This window comes from Letharia lupina (genome assembly GCF_014066315.1).
Source record: "Letharia lupina isolate WasteWater1 chromosome Unknown contig_15, whole genome shotgun sequence".
Lineage (NCBI taxonomy): Eukaryota > Fungi > Ascomycota > Lecanoromycetes > Lecanorales > Parmeliaceae > Letharia > Letharia lupina.
In genome coordinates this window covers 956,375-974,328 of record NW_023502984.1, presented here as the reverse complement: position 1 = coordinate 974,328, position 17,954 = coordinate 956,375, and the positions used below count along the sequence as shown (strand labels likewise).

General features: G+C 28.6%; 1 protein-coding gene across 1 annotated transcript; it reads left to right on the top strand.

Annotated features, from left to right (window-relative positions):
* Positions 1-13,738: 13,738 nt before the first annotated feature.
* Positions 13,739-15,004, top strand: HO133_002667 (uncharacterized protein; the record flags this gene model as incomplete). Its single annotated transcript, XM_037293592.1, has 1 exon — positions 13,739-15,004. One exon carries the CDS (start codon positions 13,739-13,741, stop codon positions 15,002-15,004), a length of 1,266 nt encoding a protein of 421 aa, XP_037150421.1.
* Between the last annotated feature and the right edge of the window lie 2,950 nt (positions 15,005-17,954).

Genomic DNA, 17,954 nt, shown 5'->3' with positions numbered 1-17,954 from the left:
AGAGTTATTTCTACTAGGTCTAAGAGGCTTAAAAAGCCTAGATTAAATATATATTAGCGTCTTCGAGTATTCTCTACTAAAGTAGATTTCTAGATAGTAAGAATTCATCTTCTTTTTATATTATAACTTGGTTTATAATAATAAGTATATAAAATTATAGTCTTTATAATAGCTCTTAAAAATAAAGCTCTTATTTTTAAGGTTATAAAAGTATATCTTCTATAAAGATTAAGATATAGATATTCTCGTAAATTCTTAATTATTATATTTTTAATTATCGCTATATTATCTAATTAGATAAAATAAATATTTACTATAATTCTAATAGTTCATTTAATTTAAATACTATAATTAATTTAATTAGATATTTTTAATTATAATTATAAGTAACTACTTAAGAGTTAATAAGACGTTTTTTAAAGTTTAATTTCTTAAAGTCGTAGTTAAAGTCTAAATCTAAGTTTAAGTCTAGAATAAAGTCTATAGAAATTGCTATTTAAGCGGCTATATATAAAAAAATACTTAATTATCTTAATTCTACTAATAAGATATATAAGCTTAAGAAATATAAGAGAGATATATAGAGAAATTTAATTATTATTAATATTTATAGTTTAAGTATAACAGTCTTAATTAATAAAAATAAGTATTATATATTCGCGAATTTATTATAAAAGAGCGAGAAGAAAGAAATAATCGCTTCTAAGCTTTTTAAAATTTATCTTATTATTTTTTAAATAAAGATTAATCTTTATTAAATCGTTATTTACGATCTTAATTCTAGTCTCTCTCTTAATCTTAATCTTAAACTTTCTTTTATATATTTTTATACTATAATTTCTTTTACTAATTAAAATAATATTATAATTTTTTTCTATTATTAAGCTTCTTTATAAATTTATAAAGTATAATTTAAAAAATTAAAAGAGATATAATAGCTTATAATTTAACTTTTAAATAATTTTATATTTAAATAGCTTAAGTATACTTTTTAAAGATTTCTATTTATATAATATATTTAAAAATACTCTATATATAGTTTATAAGATTATATTTATTACTAATATTATTAAGAGTATAAACTTATCTTATAAATTAATTTAAAATTAAAAATATAAATATCTTAAAACGATTTTATAGTCGGATAAGCTATGAGAGCGTAGTTTACTAACGGTTAGCTAGCGGATATAGACTATAAAAGACGTAGAATTATTATGAGATTTAATAGTATATTTAATAGTAGAATTAATCTCTAAGAAATACTAAAACTTCGAGATATACGAAGTAAATCTATATTCGCTAAGCCTCTAAATATATAAGATATATTATTAAAATTGAACTCTAAAAGGAATTTTAATATAATATATACGATATCGACGTCTTAGTATAAGTAGCGTTAAGGTCTATAATAGTATTAAGTTTAATAATTATCTTCTCTTCTAGGTCTTAATTTCTAGGCGTCTAAGTAAAAATAGAATATTTATTAAAAAATCTTTAAATCCTAATAGGGAAATAAGAGAAAAGAGTTAATCTATTATAATATTATTTTAATAAAGCGATAGAATTAACTATTACGCGCCGTAGGCGCGTTATTAATATATTATATAATAATAAGTAAAGGCCTATAAATTAAATTTATAAAGTTAAATTTTTCTAAGTTAAATCGAATTTTAGCCCTAGCCCTAAGTTAAATCGAACTCTAATCGCTTGCTATACGTTTTTAATCTACTTTTATTACTATAAAATTAATTTAATCTATATAATATATAGATATATATATACGAAGAGAGGCGCGCTAAGGTCTAATTAGAAAGGTATATCAAGTGTAAAGAATTAATTCGTAATAATTACTTATAAAAAATAGAGAAAGACTATATTCTTATAATAAGAAGTATCGAAATATCGAAAAGAAATAGAGATAATGTATTAATTAGTGGTGTGAATCCTATAATATCTTCTACCGCAGTGAAATTTTTCGAATAATAAAATAGTTGTAGACATTAGACGATTTCAATTCGTTTAAATATATATCGTTCGATGTTTCTTCTATAGAGGTCTAATTGACTATAATCATCGCAGTAGATCCTTCTCTTATAACGTTATTATAGTGATATACTATATTAATATAGTAGGGATGACAGGCCAAGTTGTAGTGGTATTCTCCGCTTACTAAGTGATAATTTGATATAGAACCGTGGAGAGTATATAACGTGGGATCTTGGAGAGCTGAGCCGTGTTCTTAGTGCTGGGGGCCTTGTTGCCGCTTAGTTTCTCCGCAGTATTCTCCGCATTTGCCTATTGTAGTTCCTCCTCTTACTCCTTAATGTAGTGGGGATGATAGGCTAAGTTGTAGTGGTGTTCTCCGCTTGCTGAGTAATAATTTGATGTGAAACCGTGGAGAGTATATAACGTGGGATCTTGGAGAGCTGAGCCGTGTTCTTGATGCTGGGGGCCTTGTTGCCGCTTGGTTTCTCCGCAGTGTTCTCCGCATTTGCCTGTTGTAGTTTCTCCTCTTGCTCCTCCTCTTGTAGAGTATCAGACTGAGTGGCTAGCTGAGTGGCTGACTGAGTGGATGACTGATATAACGTGGGATCTTGGAGAGCTAAGCCGTGTTCTTGACGATGGTGGCCTTGTTACCGCTTGGTTTCTCCGCAGTGTTCTCCGCATTTGCCTGTTATAGTTCCTCCTCTTACTCCTCCTCTTATAGAGTATTAGACTGAGTGGCTAGCTGAGTAGCTAACTGAGTGGATGACTGAGTGACTGGCTAACGATTTGACTGAGTGGATTGCTAAGCTGATAGAGTAGGTAGTGTTGACTGAGCGGCTAGTCGAGTACCGCTGGCTTGAGAGTACGTAGAGGAAGACGATGGCTGTGAATCCGTTCGGGCTTTTTTAGCCTTTTAACGCGTTTATAAGCAGTAGCAGGTAGCTGTTGGGCTCGCTTACGGCCTCGATTACCAGTAGTAGCGGATTCGCCGAGGGGTAACCTGGCTGAGGGCGTTAGTAGGGGCTCTAAGAGGCGGGCAAAAGGGGTATACGTGCCTGAAGCGTTTAGTAACGTTTCCGCGAGGGGTACCGAGAACGATTGTGTTCATATTGGTAGAATTGATAGAATTAGTAGAGTGGTGGAAGAATAATGGTTACACAAACAGGTGGAAGGATTATTATCCAATCCCGGACGCGTTTGATATGACTACCATATTTGAATATCCATTTAATCCACCAAAAGTAGGCCAAACTTCATAATTTTTACATCGTTAGAAAGCGCAAACTAAGCTCTATAATTTACGAAATTATAAAGTAACTATATCTATCGCAAGCTGAATACCTCAAAGTATAAGACTTCTATATACAAATTTTTGATGAGAAGACGCGGGAGGGCTATCGGGCTAACTTAGCCGGTCTAACTAAAGAGCGTAGTAACCCTAAATTAATAATTGGCTGCACATACAAATTCAAGGTTTTATAGCTCAGCCCTACCTTATTCTTTTATATATACTAATATTAATACTACCTTTAAGAATAATATCGCTTTTATAATATTAATTAATAGTAATCTATAATAAATCGATATATTTAATATTAGCGTTTTTATAGCGCTAGTTAATAGCCTCTATAGCGAATAATATTAGATTTAAAAATTTATAATAAAATCTTAAAAATTTAGTAGATAAAAGAAGAGAGAAGAGTTTCTTAATAAGTAATGTTATTTTTATAGCGTATTATATTTATAGTAAAGTAATATAATAATAATCTTTATTATAAGAATTCGAAAGTAGTAATTAATAGAGCGACGCGTTCGCGATAACGCTCTTAATTATTAATTAATAATAATAGTAGAAATAATAATAATAGTTAGACGACGCGGCTCTATAGATAATAGCGAAATATTATTATATCGCTATTATTTATATTATTAAATATTACTCGCTAATAATAGCGCTATAATAAAGAATATAAAAACCCCTTTCGAATTATTTATTTTTATTCTTTATAACTTCTAATATCTCTCTTATAAGTACTTATTTTAATATTATAATATTAATATTAATATTAATATAAGTATAGTATATCTTATTATACTAGTAGTCTACTTCTCTTTATTATAAATATCTTATTATTATTAATCGCGTTAATACGTAGACTAATAATTTTATAGTATTCTTTTTTAATAATAATAATAACTTTAATAATAAGTATATAGTTATCTTATAGACGCGATTACTAACTCTTAACTATTCTTATTATTATCGCTTCGTATATATATCTACTAATAAATTTTAATATCTAATTTATTATATAAAACTTACTTTTATCGAGGTAATAATTATATATTTAAGATAAGTCTTCTTTTTATAATAATTATAAGATCGAAAGGCGCGATATTAGTCGCTATATTAAAATTCTTTTATATCTTTAAGCGTAGATAAGAAAATTAATATAATACTATCGCTACGCTAAATAATTTTAAAAGCTATCTTATTAACGAGTTAAGCTCGATAAGAAGATTATTTAATAATATAAATTATAGAAGTATACAATAGCGATAGCTTCGGTTACCTCTATTATAATTATAGATTTTTAAGATTAATTTATAATAATAAATAAGCATATAGTAAAGTTAAAGAAAATAAATAAGTTATTAAAGAAGAAGCTTAAGAGCCTTTATCGATATATAGCGAATATTAATAGATATTAACTCGGTAATTATACTTTAACTATTTTCTTATTAAAGTAATAAATTAATAAACTCGATTTAGAATCTAATAATAAGATAATAAAGAATATTTAAATAGCGATTTTTTTTTAGTAGTAGCGCTAGTATAGAGTCCTTAAATAGTTCTTTAATAGCTACTCTAGATAAAAATATATTTATATTAATAATATATATTCTAATGCGATATACTTTTTTTATAATAGAGTTTAGTAGATAGTTAAATGATATAATTATTTAATTAATCTATATTTTAATAGTAATAAGTATAAAGAAATACGCGCGTAGTATAAGTATTATCTAGAAATATATCTAATCTAATTAATATTTATATCTTATTTCATTATATTCGCTTACTTATTATTAATTTATATAATTAAATAAGCTCTTTAATAATAAGAGACTTATTATTATTTATTACTTAATACTTATACTTATTATCTATCTATTTATAAACTTAAATTAATTTACTAATATTAATAAATTTATTATCTAATAATTAATAATTATACTCTTTATCTTAATTAGTTTATTTAACTTTATATTAAACGCCTTTCTTATATTTAATCTTATTAATAATTTCTTTAATCTTCTAAAGCTTATTATTATTAATAAACTTAAAAGTTTATATAAAGATATTTATTATATTATTATAATCGCGATTATAATAAGATTTAAATAATAATATATAAAAGATATTATAGATTTTATATATCGAGAATAAAAGTAGATAGTACGCTTACGCTTCTATCTTATTTATAATCTAAAATAATTTTATAAATTTATAAGATAACTTCTTATTTAGATATTTTTACTTTAAATTTTTAATCGCTAATATTATTAAATCGTCTATTTTATAATTTTAAAATTAATATATTTTATTATAGTATTTAGACTAAGTCGTAATAGCGCTATAAAAACGCTTTACTATCTTATTTCTTAATACTTATAACTTCTTTATTCTATTATTTATAGCGAATATCTCCTCCTCGATAAAGTTATTCTTAATCTCTTAATAAATTTTAGAATAATATTTATATATTAAAAAGAATAATATTATTTCGATAAAGAAATACTAATTATTTATATAAGCGAACTCTACTATTAGTAGTTATTTTATTTAAATATTTTACTTATTATTAGCGAATATATATAAGAAGTATTTTAGTATCTAATTTTAACGCTTAATTTATTTATCGATTTATAAGTAAAAGGCGATATTTAGATATCGCTTAATTTTAAAATAAAAGTAAATAGCGGATTAGAAGCTATTAATAAATATAGAGCCTCTATTATTAATAATATTATTTAATATATTATAGCGATATACTATTTCGAAATAAAATACTTTCGCTAGTTAAGTAATATTAATCGTAGTAAATATAGAAATATATCTTATTATTTTTATAAATCGATTTATTATAATTAGAATAGCATCGTAAATAATACTCTTATATTTACTCGTTAATAAGTCGATAATAAAATTTATAGAAATTTCCTTTTATAACTTAATAGCGATAAAAAACGAATTTAATTCGCTATAGAGGCGATAATGTAAAGTCTTAATTTGCTAATAAACGTTATATATCTTAATATAGTCGATAATTTACTTTAAGCTTTTATTTTAATAGTATTTACGAATAAATAATTTATATATCTTTATAGCGCTAAAGTATTTAAATAATAAATTATTATAATATTTATTAATAAGCTCTTTTTTTAAGACTTTATCTTTAGAGATATAAAGACGATTATTATATCTTAATAATCTCTTAGAGTCTAAGATTTATATTTAATTATATACGCGACGCTTAATCGCTAACTTATTAATATTAATTTAAAAAAAGTTTATTTAATTATTATAGACTTATAAATCTTAAATTAATATTTTTATTAATCTTTAGAGTATATTATAAATAATCTCTTATATAATCTTAAGCTCTTTTCTAGAAATAATTATCTAAATATTAATAATATAAAATATAAGCGCTATCGTCGCTATAATCTTCTTATCTCTTTATAACTACTCGTTATTAATTTAAAATATAAATTTATTCTATAATATTAATAGTAGTTTAATATTTAATAGCGAAGTTCTCTTATAATTAAAGTATCGTAACGATAGATCGATAGAATTTAATTTATCTATTTAATAAAAAATCTTAAAGTTATAAGTAACTAACTTTAACGCTTAACGGGTTTATCTAGAATTTAATTTCTTCTACTTTATAAAATCTTTAAAATTATTATAATTCGTTAGAATTTTAATATAAAATATACTATCTTCTAAATAATAACGTTATTACTTTATAAACGCTATAATAATAAATAACTTTTAATTATAGATTTTATAATTTTACTTTATAGAATTTTTTTTTAAATTAGAATATTATTAATCGCTAGTAATTATTCTTATTTAATTATAAAAGTATAGTCTTTATATCGAAGTTAAAAGTATTAATCTTAAAATATAACTTTAAATTTAAATTATAATAATGTAGAAATAACGCGATTATAAAAGTACTTCGGAGCTATTAAAATATTAACTCAACGCTATCTATTTACTCTAGCAATTTAAATTTTTTACTATTTTTATTTTCTTTAAATAAGTTAATAAGTAATACTATTATACTAGAATAATTATAAATAAATTATTAATAGAAATTAGTAAAGCCTAAAAAGACTTATATATCTTAATAATTTTTTAATTTTAATTACTTTTTAATAGTAGTAATATATTTTTAATTTATCGCGATATCTTCGATAAATATAATAAATCTTAAGAACTTAACTTATTCGATATAGAATTAATATTTTTTAAGATTAACGTATAATTAGAACTAGCGTAAACGCTTAAATACTTATTTAATATATTATTAATACTTCGCTAGATTAGCATTATAAATTAAAATATTATTTAAATATATTATATACGTTATATTTACTAGATTTATAAAAACTCTATTAATATATATTTAAAAAGTTATCGATATATTAATAAATCTAAAAGATATAATTAAATATTAAAAGTAATCGTAGTAACTACGAAACGCTATTTTTTACTTATTATCTTCTTTAATTCGAATTTAATAATAGATATTCTTAAGATTTAGCTTCGTAAAGATCTTAAACTCATATAAGCGATTTAGAGTCTTAATAATTAAAAATAGCGAGTATCGATTTTTAATAGTTATTATATTTAAACTTCGATAATTAATATAAAAATAGAGCTTTCTATTCTTTTTAGAAATAAAAAGAATTAATATTTTAGCTAAAGAAGTCGAATAGCGAATTTAATCTTTCTAAAGAAAATTCTTTAAATAGCGTTATAATTTCGCTAATTTCGTTTAAGATAAATTATATAAAAGACTATATAGCGACTTTTTATCGCTCTTAATCTTAATAATATAATCCCTCTATTTAAGCGTAAATAAGATCTCTACTTTTTTATTAGAAAAAATATTATTAAACTCTAATAACTTCTAAAAAAGCTTTAAATTATATTTATTTTTCGATTCGCTTTACGCACATAATAATATAATATATATACTACTTAAATTATATTTATTTTCGATTCGCTTTACGCTATCATAATATATATAATTATAAATATATTTAACTTTTATTTAATAGTTCGAATAAATTTAGCTAATTCTTTAATCTATAATTTATTAATATTAACTTTAAATTATTATTACTTCGTCGCTAAATTTAATAATACTTATAATTAATTTAACTCGAATATACTTAATATAATATTAAAGTCTTTTTAATTAATAATATAAAAGAGTATATTATACTTTTTATTTTAATTTTAACTATTTACTAATTAGTAGTTTAGCTAATACGCGCTATAGTAATATATACTTTAATCGCTTAACGCTTTTAATTATAATAAAATAGCGTTATAAAATTTTAAATCTTATTAAATTATAAACTTTTATAAAATTAAATTAATATATATTTTAATATCGAGTAGAGTAACGAGTTATCTCTATTCGTCTTAAAGCTTTATTTACTTCTTTATAAGAATAGAAGAAATTATCTCTATTAATCGTTATTCTTATCTCGCTTCTAAGACGATTATAAGATTTAATCTTTTTTTATTAATATAGCGTCGATATTAATAATAGATAATTTATCGAGATTTAAATATTTAAGTATTTAATAATTCTATTTATTATAATAGAAATAATTATTCTTCTTATAGTTAGAGTTAAAAAATTCAACTTTATATTTTATATTATTCTCTTAAATACGCATTACTTTAATATCGCCGTTCGAAATTAATTTAGACTTTAAAATTTATTTTTTTAAAAACTTATTCTTAATAAACTCTCTTAAAGACTTCAAATAAGAACCGCCGCTAAAGCGTATACATTTTAAAATCTTTTTTTATATAACAGTCTAGATAAGAATTTTTTTTTATTATCTTAATATATTATTAGTACTTAAAATCTTATTTTTAAGCTCTAATCTAAGCTTAATTAAGAAGAAATTAATTTAATATTTCTTAGAAAATAGAGATAAATAGATCTTTAGCTTCTTTAGATAAATCTTAAAAATAGATATCTTCTAATTAAAGCGATATTTAGCCTTCTCTTATTTTTCGTAAACGAGAAGATAGCGATTTATTAGATTTATAATTAAATTAAATAAAAACTATTTAAAGAATTTAAAGATTATATCTCTTAGACTATAAGTTTAATAGTACTTATATTATTAAATATTAAAGTCGCTTTTTAAAAATTATATATAATAAATAATTCTAGCTTAATCGATAATAAAATATTTAAAACTTATAAGGAATTTAATTTCGACTTCGCGGAATTAGCGTAGATACTCTCTCTTATTAATACTTTTATAAAAATATATTTTTTTAAAGCGAAGTATTTTTATTTTAATTAATATATTCGCTAAAAACGCGATAGTAATTAATATAAATAGATTCTCGCTAATTATAAACGATAAGCTAGCGTTATAAAGCTCGCGATTATAAGCCTTTAATATAACTAACTCTTATTCTTATTTTAAATAATAGTTTTCGACTCTAATAATCGTAAAACGTTATTCTATAATAAGTTTTTTTATTAATAAAAAACTTTTAAACTAATTATCGATATTATAGCGACTATTAATATTATTTTCGTTATTTATTACATAATCTAAAGATAAACCCGATATCGTAATAATAATAAATCTTTTTCTTTAAAAGATAGAGAGATTAGAATTATAAAAGCGTAGTCTATTAGTAATTAGCTAGCGAATATAGACTATAAAAGATATAGAGTCGTTATAAAGTTTAATAATATATTTAATAATAGAACTAATTTTTAAGAAATATTAAAACTTTAAAGTATATAAAATAGACTTATATTCGTTAAGCCTCTAAGTATATAAGATATATTATTAAAATTGAATTCTAAAAGGGACTCTAATATAATATATGCGATATCGACGTCTTAATATAAGTAGCGTTAAGGCCTATAATAGCATTAGGTCTAATATAAGCGTTCTTCTTAATTCTATTTAAAGTTATATTATTATATTTTTCTTATTTTAGAATAGAGTATTTAATTATTAGAATAAGATAGCTTCTCGAAAATAAATTAAAAGATTTATATATATAATATCCTCTTCTTTAATTATAACGTAATCTTTTATATATTAATAAAAAGAATATACTTCTTAATATATAATTTCTTTACTATTAAAAATAATATTATTAATATTATATAATTCTTTAAGATTTAAATAAAAGAATTCTAGATTAAAGATATAAAAATTACTATTAAATCTCTTCGAAGTAACTTATTTAAAAGATTTTAAAAGACTCTATAAGTTTATTAAATCTATAATATTAGATATAAATTATAAATTTCTTATAATTACTTATATAGCTTATAATATAATCTATTATATTATTAAATTTACTTTTATAGATAAAAATAATATTTATTAAAAGCTTTCTTAATTTTATAAAAGCTAATTTTCGCTAGAATTAAATTTTAAAGCGATATTTTCTAAATTAAAAGCTTCTAGCTAATTAAAAATTTATTTATTAAATTTATTATTAGAAAATCCTATACTTATAAAGTTTTAATATTCTTTATTATTATTTCTTAATATTTTATTAAATATAGCTTAATCTAATAAAAAGAGAATTCTATTTATTAAGTTTATAGTTATATAAAGATTTTAAGAATTTAATATACTTAGTTTTCTTAAAATAGAGTTTATTTTTAATATAGAATTTAAAAATAATAAAAAGAAAGATAGAGATTAAGATTAATAAAGAGATCGAGTTTTTCGCGTAAATATTATAAGTAATAATAAGAAAAGACTAATAAATCTTCTTTCTTTATCTTTATTAAACTTAAAAAAAAGAATTCTATTATTAAAATAAGAAGATTAAGTTATTTTAAGAAAAGAAGAAGATAATAACTTTAGAAAGATATTTATATAATCTCTTAAGTCGAAGTTTAAATTCTTAAAAATAGAGATATTCTTAGATTTAAGACGAGTTATTCTAGCTTATTAGATAAAAAAATAATTATTATTTATATAATAATAAACTTCTTATATAAAAATAATAACTACTTTTATTAGAGTACTTATAAATTTAAAATTATAATTTTAAAAAAGAGAATAGATAAGAGGTTTCTTCGATTAAATAATTTTCGAAAAAGAGATTAAATTAATACTCTAAAATTAACTTCGTTAGATATATAAATTTTAACTATATAGAACGTTAATAGATAAATTATAAGTCTATATAATCGATTTAATAATCTAATAATAGTTTTTATTAAGAATTTACTTATAAAGTTTAGGATTTTTTATTAAAAAAGCTTAAAATTAAAAAATAAGTGAAATCGTTAAGTCTAATAGAATAGATTTTCTAACTTTATTAATTATAAATAATTATACTCTATTATAAAAAGATATAAAGAGAAAATAAAAAGAAAGATTTATTAAGAAGAAAGAAAAGTGTTAAAAATAAGAGATAAGTTTTTTTTAAGAGAAGAAAAATTATTTAAAAAGATAAAGAAAATTAAGTAGCTCTTATAGCGATCCTTTCTTTTAGAAAAAAATTCTTCCTTTAAGAAAATAATAGAAGAAAAACTTCTTAATATAAGAATAGTATTTCTAATACGGAAATAATAAGAATAATATTTAAAGAATATAGAAAAGTCTATATTATTATTAATTATTAGAGTTACTATATAAAAAGCATATATATACTTCTAGAAAGAAGTTTTATAAAGAAGTAAAAGATATTTCTTAGTTCTAATTGTGATTAATTAATTGATTAAGCTAAAGCTATAAACGAAATCGAAGAAAGAAAGTAATATATCAAGTTACGCTAGTTAGATTTCTCACGCTATACTAAGAACGTAATAGTCTACTTATTATTTATATAATATAATAATTATACGAGTAAAGATCTATAAATTAAATTCATAATTTTTTTTTTAATTAGAGCTATCGAGTAAATTTAGTAAGCGATCTTTAATAAGCGAACTTTAATAAGCGATATTTGAATTTCTTACGCTTTGATAATTATTAGATTAAATTTAAAACTTCTTTTTTATTTAAAAGTCTAATCTACGTTCTATAATTTAAAAAAAAAATCTTAAGATTTTAATAGAAAATAAAAAGTTATTCTAAAATTAAATAATATATATCTATTTTTTAATTAGAGCTATCGACTATCGAGTAAATTTAATTAGCGAACTTTTAATAGATAAAATTTAAATTCCTTGCCTTTAAATATTTATAAGATTAAATTTTGAAATTTTTCGATAATAAGAAGCGTAAGTTACGCTCTATAATTTAAAAAAAAATCTTAAAAATTTAATAGAAAGTAAAAAAGTTATTTTATTTATAAATAATATATATCTATTTTTTTAATAAGAGAGACGTAAAAGAATTAGCGAGCTAACTTAAATAGTCTAGCTAAAAAACGTAATAACTTCGAATTTATAATTGGCTGCATATATAAATTTAAAATTTTCAAGCTTAGTTTTATCTTATTCTATTATACGAGTAAAGGCCTATGAATTAAATTTATAATTTTTTTTTTGATCGGGGCTGTCGAGTAAATTTTGGTGAGCGATCTTTGGTGAGCGATATCTGAATTCCTTACCTTTAAATATCTATCAGACTAAATTTAGTAATTCTTTTTTTATTTGAAAGCCCATATTATACTCTATCGTTTAAATAAAAAAATTTAAGATTTTAATAGAAAATAAAAAAGTTATTCTAAAATCAAATAATGTGTACCTATTTTTTTTTAATCAGGGCTGTCCGACTGTCGAGCGAACTCTAGTGAGCGATATTTGAATTCCTTACGCTTTAATAATTATAAGACCAAATTTTAGAATTCTTAAAAATTCGAAAAGCGTAGACTGCGCTCTAAAATTTAAAATTTAAAATCTTAAAAAGTTAATAGAAAATAAAAAAGTTTTTCTATATGTTAATAATGTATACCTATTTTTATAATAATTGCGAACGCTAATTTGTTTACCCGTGGTGTCTAATCAAAAAGCGTAGACCTAACGAATTAATAATTGGCTGTATATACAAATTCAAGGTTTTCTAGTTCAGCCCTATCTTATTCTGTTATATATACTAATATACTAATTATTAATTAAATAATTTTAATTCTAATTTAAATAGAAAGATAAAATAGCTATTACGATATCTATATAATAATTCTATCTTTTATTTATCTTTAACGATGATTTAGATAAAATTTGACGGGGTAGACTGCTAGTCGGGAGCTCTCGCTAAGGGTTCTACAAAAATAAAATGCTGTATATCGAAGCTTCACCCCTGCCGAACTTGTTTTTACCCCTGGCGAACTGTAACCCGGGTTTAGTCATGACGTACGTATGGCTCTTGCCAGTTTTCTCTACGTGCCCATAAAGCTGGTATCCGAACCTCTTACTTAGCACAACACAATTTCGCACAACCGAAGGACAAGTTTCGCAATCCTGTAGCGCAGCCGCCAACACGCACAATGCCGTCTGAAAGAGTTCTTATATGTGGTGCAGGAGTAGCAGGTTCGATATTAGCTTTTTGGCTCGCCAAACATGACTTCCAAGTTGTCGTCGTCGAACGATCGAAAGCCGAACAGAAAGCTGGACAAGGACTCGAAATTGAAGAACCAGCATTGAAGGTTGTGAAGTTGATGGGCATCCTGGATAAGCTCAATGAGAAGAAAACTCGTGAGATGGGATTCGATCTCGTCGACCAGCAAGCTCGTTCATATGGCATTTTCGAGGTTAGTGGCATTAGTCCTACAGGTACCCTCGAACTCATGCGAGGTGACCTGACTGAAATTCTCTACAAAACTGCCGACGAATCCGCCAATGTCACCTTCCAATTTGAGACCACAATTCAGAGCCTAAGACAAACACAAGATAAAGTCATCGTCGACCTAGAAAGCAGAAACAACAAAACCATCAAGGTAGAGGAATTCGATTTTGTGGTAGGCGCTGACGGGGTAAAATCCCGCACGAGACAACTCGTTATGGGTTTGCCTGAGAAGCTCAAGTGTTTCAAGTCTGTCGGCGCGTTTGTTGCATACTTCTCGATCCCCAAAGAAGATCAAGACTGGCCCTACTCCCGACTATGCCATTTCACAAACCGGCGAATTCTATGGATGCGGCCAATAGGAAAGGATTCTAAGATGACATCTGTACATCTCATTCACGGTCATGACGACGTTCCCACCCTACGTCGAGCAAATGCTGCTGGGGACAGACTGAAGCAAAAAGAAGCTTTCGCTGAATTGTACAGTGGCCTAGGCTGGGAGACACCACGGGTCATCGAGCAGATGATGAGAGCCGAGAATTTTTATTCCGACGAGCTTGTGCAGGTGAAACTTCAGAAGTGGTCTCAGCACCGGGTCGTGCTCCTTGGTGATGCAGCTTGGGCTCCGACTCCATTTACTGGCGAAGGAAATCAGCTGGCGATTATAGGTGCTTGGGTACTAGCTCAGGAATTGTCAAGAAATCGAAATCCGGTGGCATTTGAGACGTATGAGAAGAGACTGCGCTCATATGTGGACAATGCTCAGAGCATACCACTTGGCGGCTATGCACCATACATTTTCAACCCGCAGACTACTTGGGGCATTTGGCTGCTTCGGACGATCGTCCGTCTTTTTTCATGGATGATCCGTTTCATTTCGTGGACGAACTTGGCAGGGATGTTGCCAGATCAGCAGCAAAATGATTTCGATTTGGAGATTGAGGAGGTTGAAGCAAAGGTGGCACGGTGAAGTGTTAGTCTTGCTGCCCTTTGTAAGGGGTTAGCCCGCTTTCGAGGGCTAGGTAGGTTCGAGGCATGGAGCACAGCGAGCTCTTATGCCGAAATCTGCCAACTCACAGCTGGACAATGATCCTACAGGTGCTTCGCCAATCAGGCCTGACGTTCCGACGCCTTACGAAGGACGACATAGTCCTCTAAGACAATCACTTGAATCTGGCCCAGCTTCTTGGGAAATATCATTTACTTTTACATCGCCACTAGCTATCTTCTCCAATGCATACCAGCATATCAAAGCATGGCAGCGGCTGAGGACACAGTACGTAGGATGCTGCGAAGACGTGCCCGAGCTATTAGAATATGTGATGCAAATTCTTGTGCCAGAACTGGACCCGTATACCACCATTGGACATGGGGACTCGTACCAGAAGTGGATTCGTAACAATATTGGACGAGCCGGTATCGGGTCAGCCAGATCCCTCGAAGAGTGCTCCATCTTTGGTAATATTCCCCTGGGTGTACTCCCCTTGGTGTACTGCCCTTGGAAAAGTAGTCCCTTGCTTCATTTTGGCCACGATCTGATCGAGTGATATTCGCATTCACTCGAAACCTGCCTACACGGTGTTTTCGATGCTAAAAAATATCAAGGTCACAAACCTGTCGTAGTGGATCTTTTCCAGCATATGTAGCTTGCTGTGGCCATCCGACCCTTCGAATGCCTTCACCGAAACAAGGCGGTTCTTGCGTGTGGCAACGGTGACGTATATTTCGAGCTTGACTTCGAAGATCTTCCTGTATCGATCCCAGGGCGATCCCGGCTTCATTCTTGACTAATTGTGTACTCGAAGCCCGGGTATACACTGTAGGCACCTGGCTTGGTCGGGGAATCCGGTCTCTTTCGTTTCGATCTTGCAGGCTCCTCTGATGTGCTTCCAGAAGCGACTTTACCAGGCACGCCCCCAAGGCTCGGTAGAGAAGGGGCCCAGCAGCGAGGGTGCGCATGTCGAACTGTGTGACATGTTTACTGTTCATATTGATTGAGTAGGTTGAAGCTGCTTTTTCGGGCTTCCCTCAGGTAGTGGACTCAAGAGAAGCTTGTGGTAAACGACAGTCACGTAGTTAAGTGGAAGCAAACTGGAAAAAAGGATAGGGAATGAGAAGATGGGAATGAGGAGGGGGCTTATGCAAGGGTGAGCAGGGGGGCGCAAAACGGAGGGCAGGCGTCAAAAATGGATGCGCCAAAGATAAGTCTCATATACCCTACGCTCCGAGGAGCTTCTGCCGTGGGGCACTAATCCAACCAGAGGCATCAGACATCTGGCCTGCACACTCCAAAAATGAAAAGAGAATCGCTGGGAAGAGGAGCATACGATACAAAGGCACCGCAAGCATCAGGTTGGTATGCTTGCAATTTGACGAGCGTAAGCTCGACTCAAAGAACATAGAAAGGCTAAAAGATTGTTTTCTCAAGGGTCACTATCGACGGCTAGACCCGTTCAATCATGTACCGGCCGACATCAATCAGCGTGTCCTCAAAGCTATGCTTCGTGATTCGAGTGTTTCTACGGAAGCGTTGCTACAAGATGATTGCCCGGAGCTAATATTTCCGGCCGACTTCCACCTTGAGAGCCTCCATGGACGTCACCGGATACAAGCCGCAAGAGACGTGTTGCCTCTTACTGAAAAATGGTGGACGGTTGACCTTTAGCTTTCAGGTAGACACGAGCTTTGAAGCACGTAGTCTAGACGCGCGCTTATATAATGCGGATGTTAGCCGGGATCTTAGGACGTCCTTGGTGGAGGAGTATGCCAACGAAGAGAGACCAACAGACGGCGAAATCTACCGCAAGATACGACGCTACCACTTCGAGCGCAGCGTCACCCTCGAGCGGAGATGGTGGACGTGGCTGACTCCGCATGGAGCCAAACCTCTCAAGCAGCTCCTACGGAACGATTTGTTGACCGCAGCGTTCGACGCTTTGTTAAAGATACCTGGGGTTTGGGTTGGTATGAGGATCAGTACGCTGCTCAAAATGCTGGCCATCAGATGTGACGAGGCAAATCCTCCTCTGACGATTCTCATTCTCCTCTGACCGCCCGCAGGAAATCCTGCGCTACCCCGATTACGTCGAAGAGTTCTGGGCCAATTTGCTTGGCGCTGCTGACCTTCTTGACCGTGGACTTTTCGCACATCTAATGGAGAAAGTTGGTGAATCGCCCCATTATAGCATTTTTTAAGAGTCTGGTTAGGGCGTATCTCCACATACTTGCAGTATCTATGCGGCATATTGTTTGCAGATCGAATAGGATCGTCGTAGACCAGGCTTACTCTTTCCATTTGCCTTGCATACGGGCAATGCCTCTTCGGTGTCCTTCGCGCATCGTTTCGTTGGCTTCCGCTGCTGGTCGACCTTCTCGAACCGTTGACTGTCGTATTCAGGGACATGGGTGGTTGGGTCTACGGAACTGTCGGAGTGTCCTTTGGGATGCTGCTTCCCGAGCAGGCCGAGTGGTTTTCGAGGCCCCATGGCAGTTGGAAGTCAAGAGGCAAGAGCATGGTAAAGTAGCCTTTGAGAACGATGCTGATTTATGGATGAACGTAAGAGATGTGAGCCTGGTGCCCTTGCAGCGGTCAAATTGTGGGCTCCCAAAAATGGAGCCAGCGCTTGTATAGCACGGTGCTGACCTTCCACATGCTGCCCATCCTTCTTACGCATTACTTCCCTTCTCCGTACAGCTTCCGTTCATCTGGTTTGACCCTCGCACTATGACGGCGGCCAACGACGCGACGTAGCTGTGAGCAATCAGCCGCCTGTCCGCGGACCTGGCGAAAAGGATTTTTGCCCGGGATGAACGGTCGAGATAGCGATGGTGCCGAGGGCTAGGCAAGCACGGTCCCCACAAGGATACGAACAAACTGCATCTGGCAGGAACGAGCTTGACGGAGGAGGAATAGACGAAGC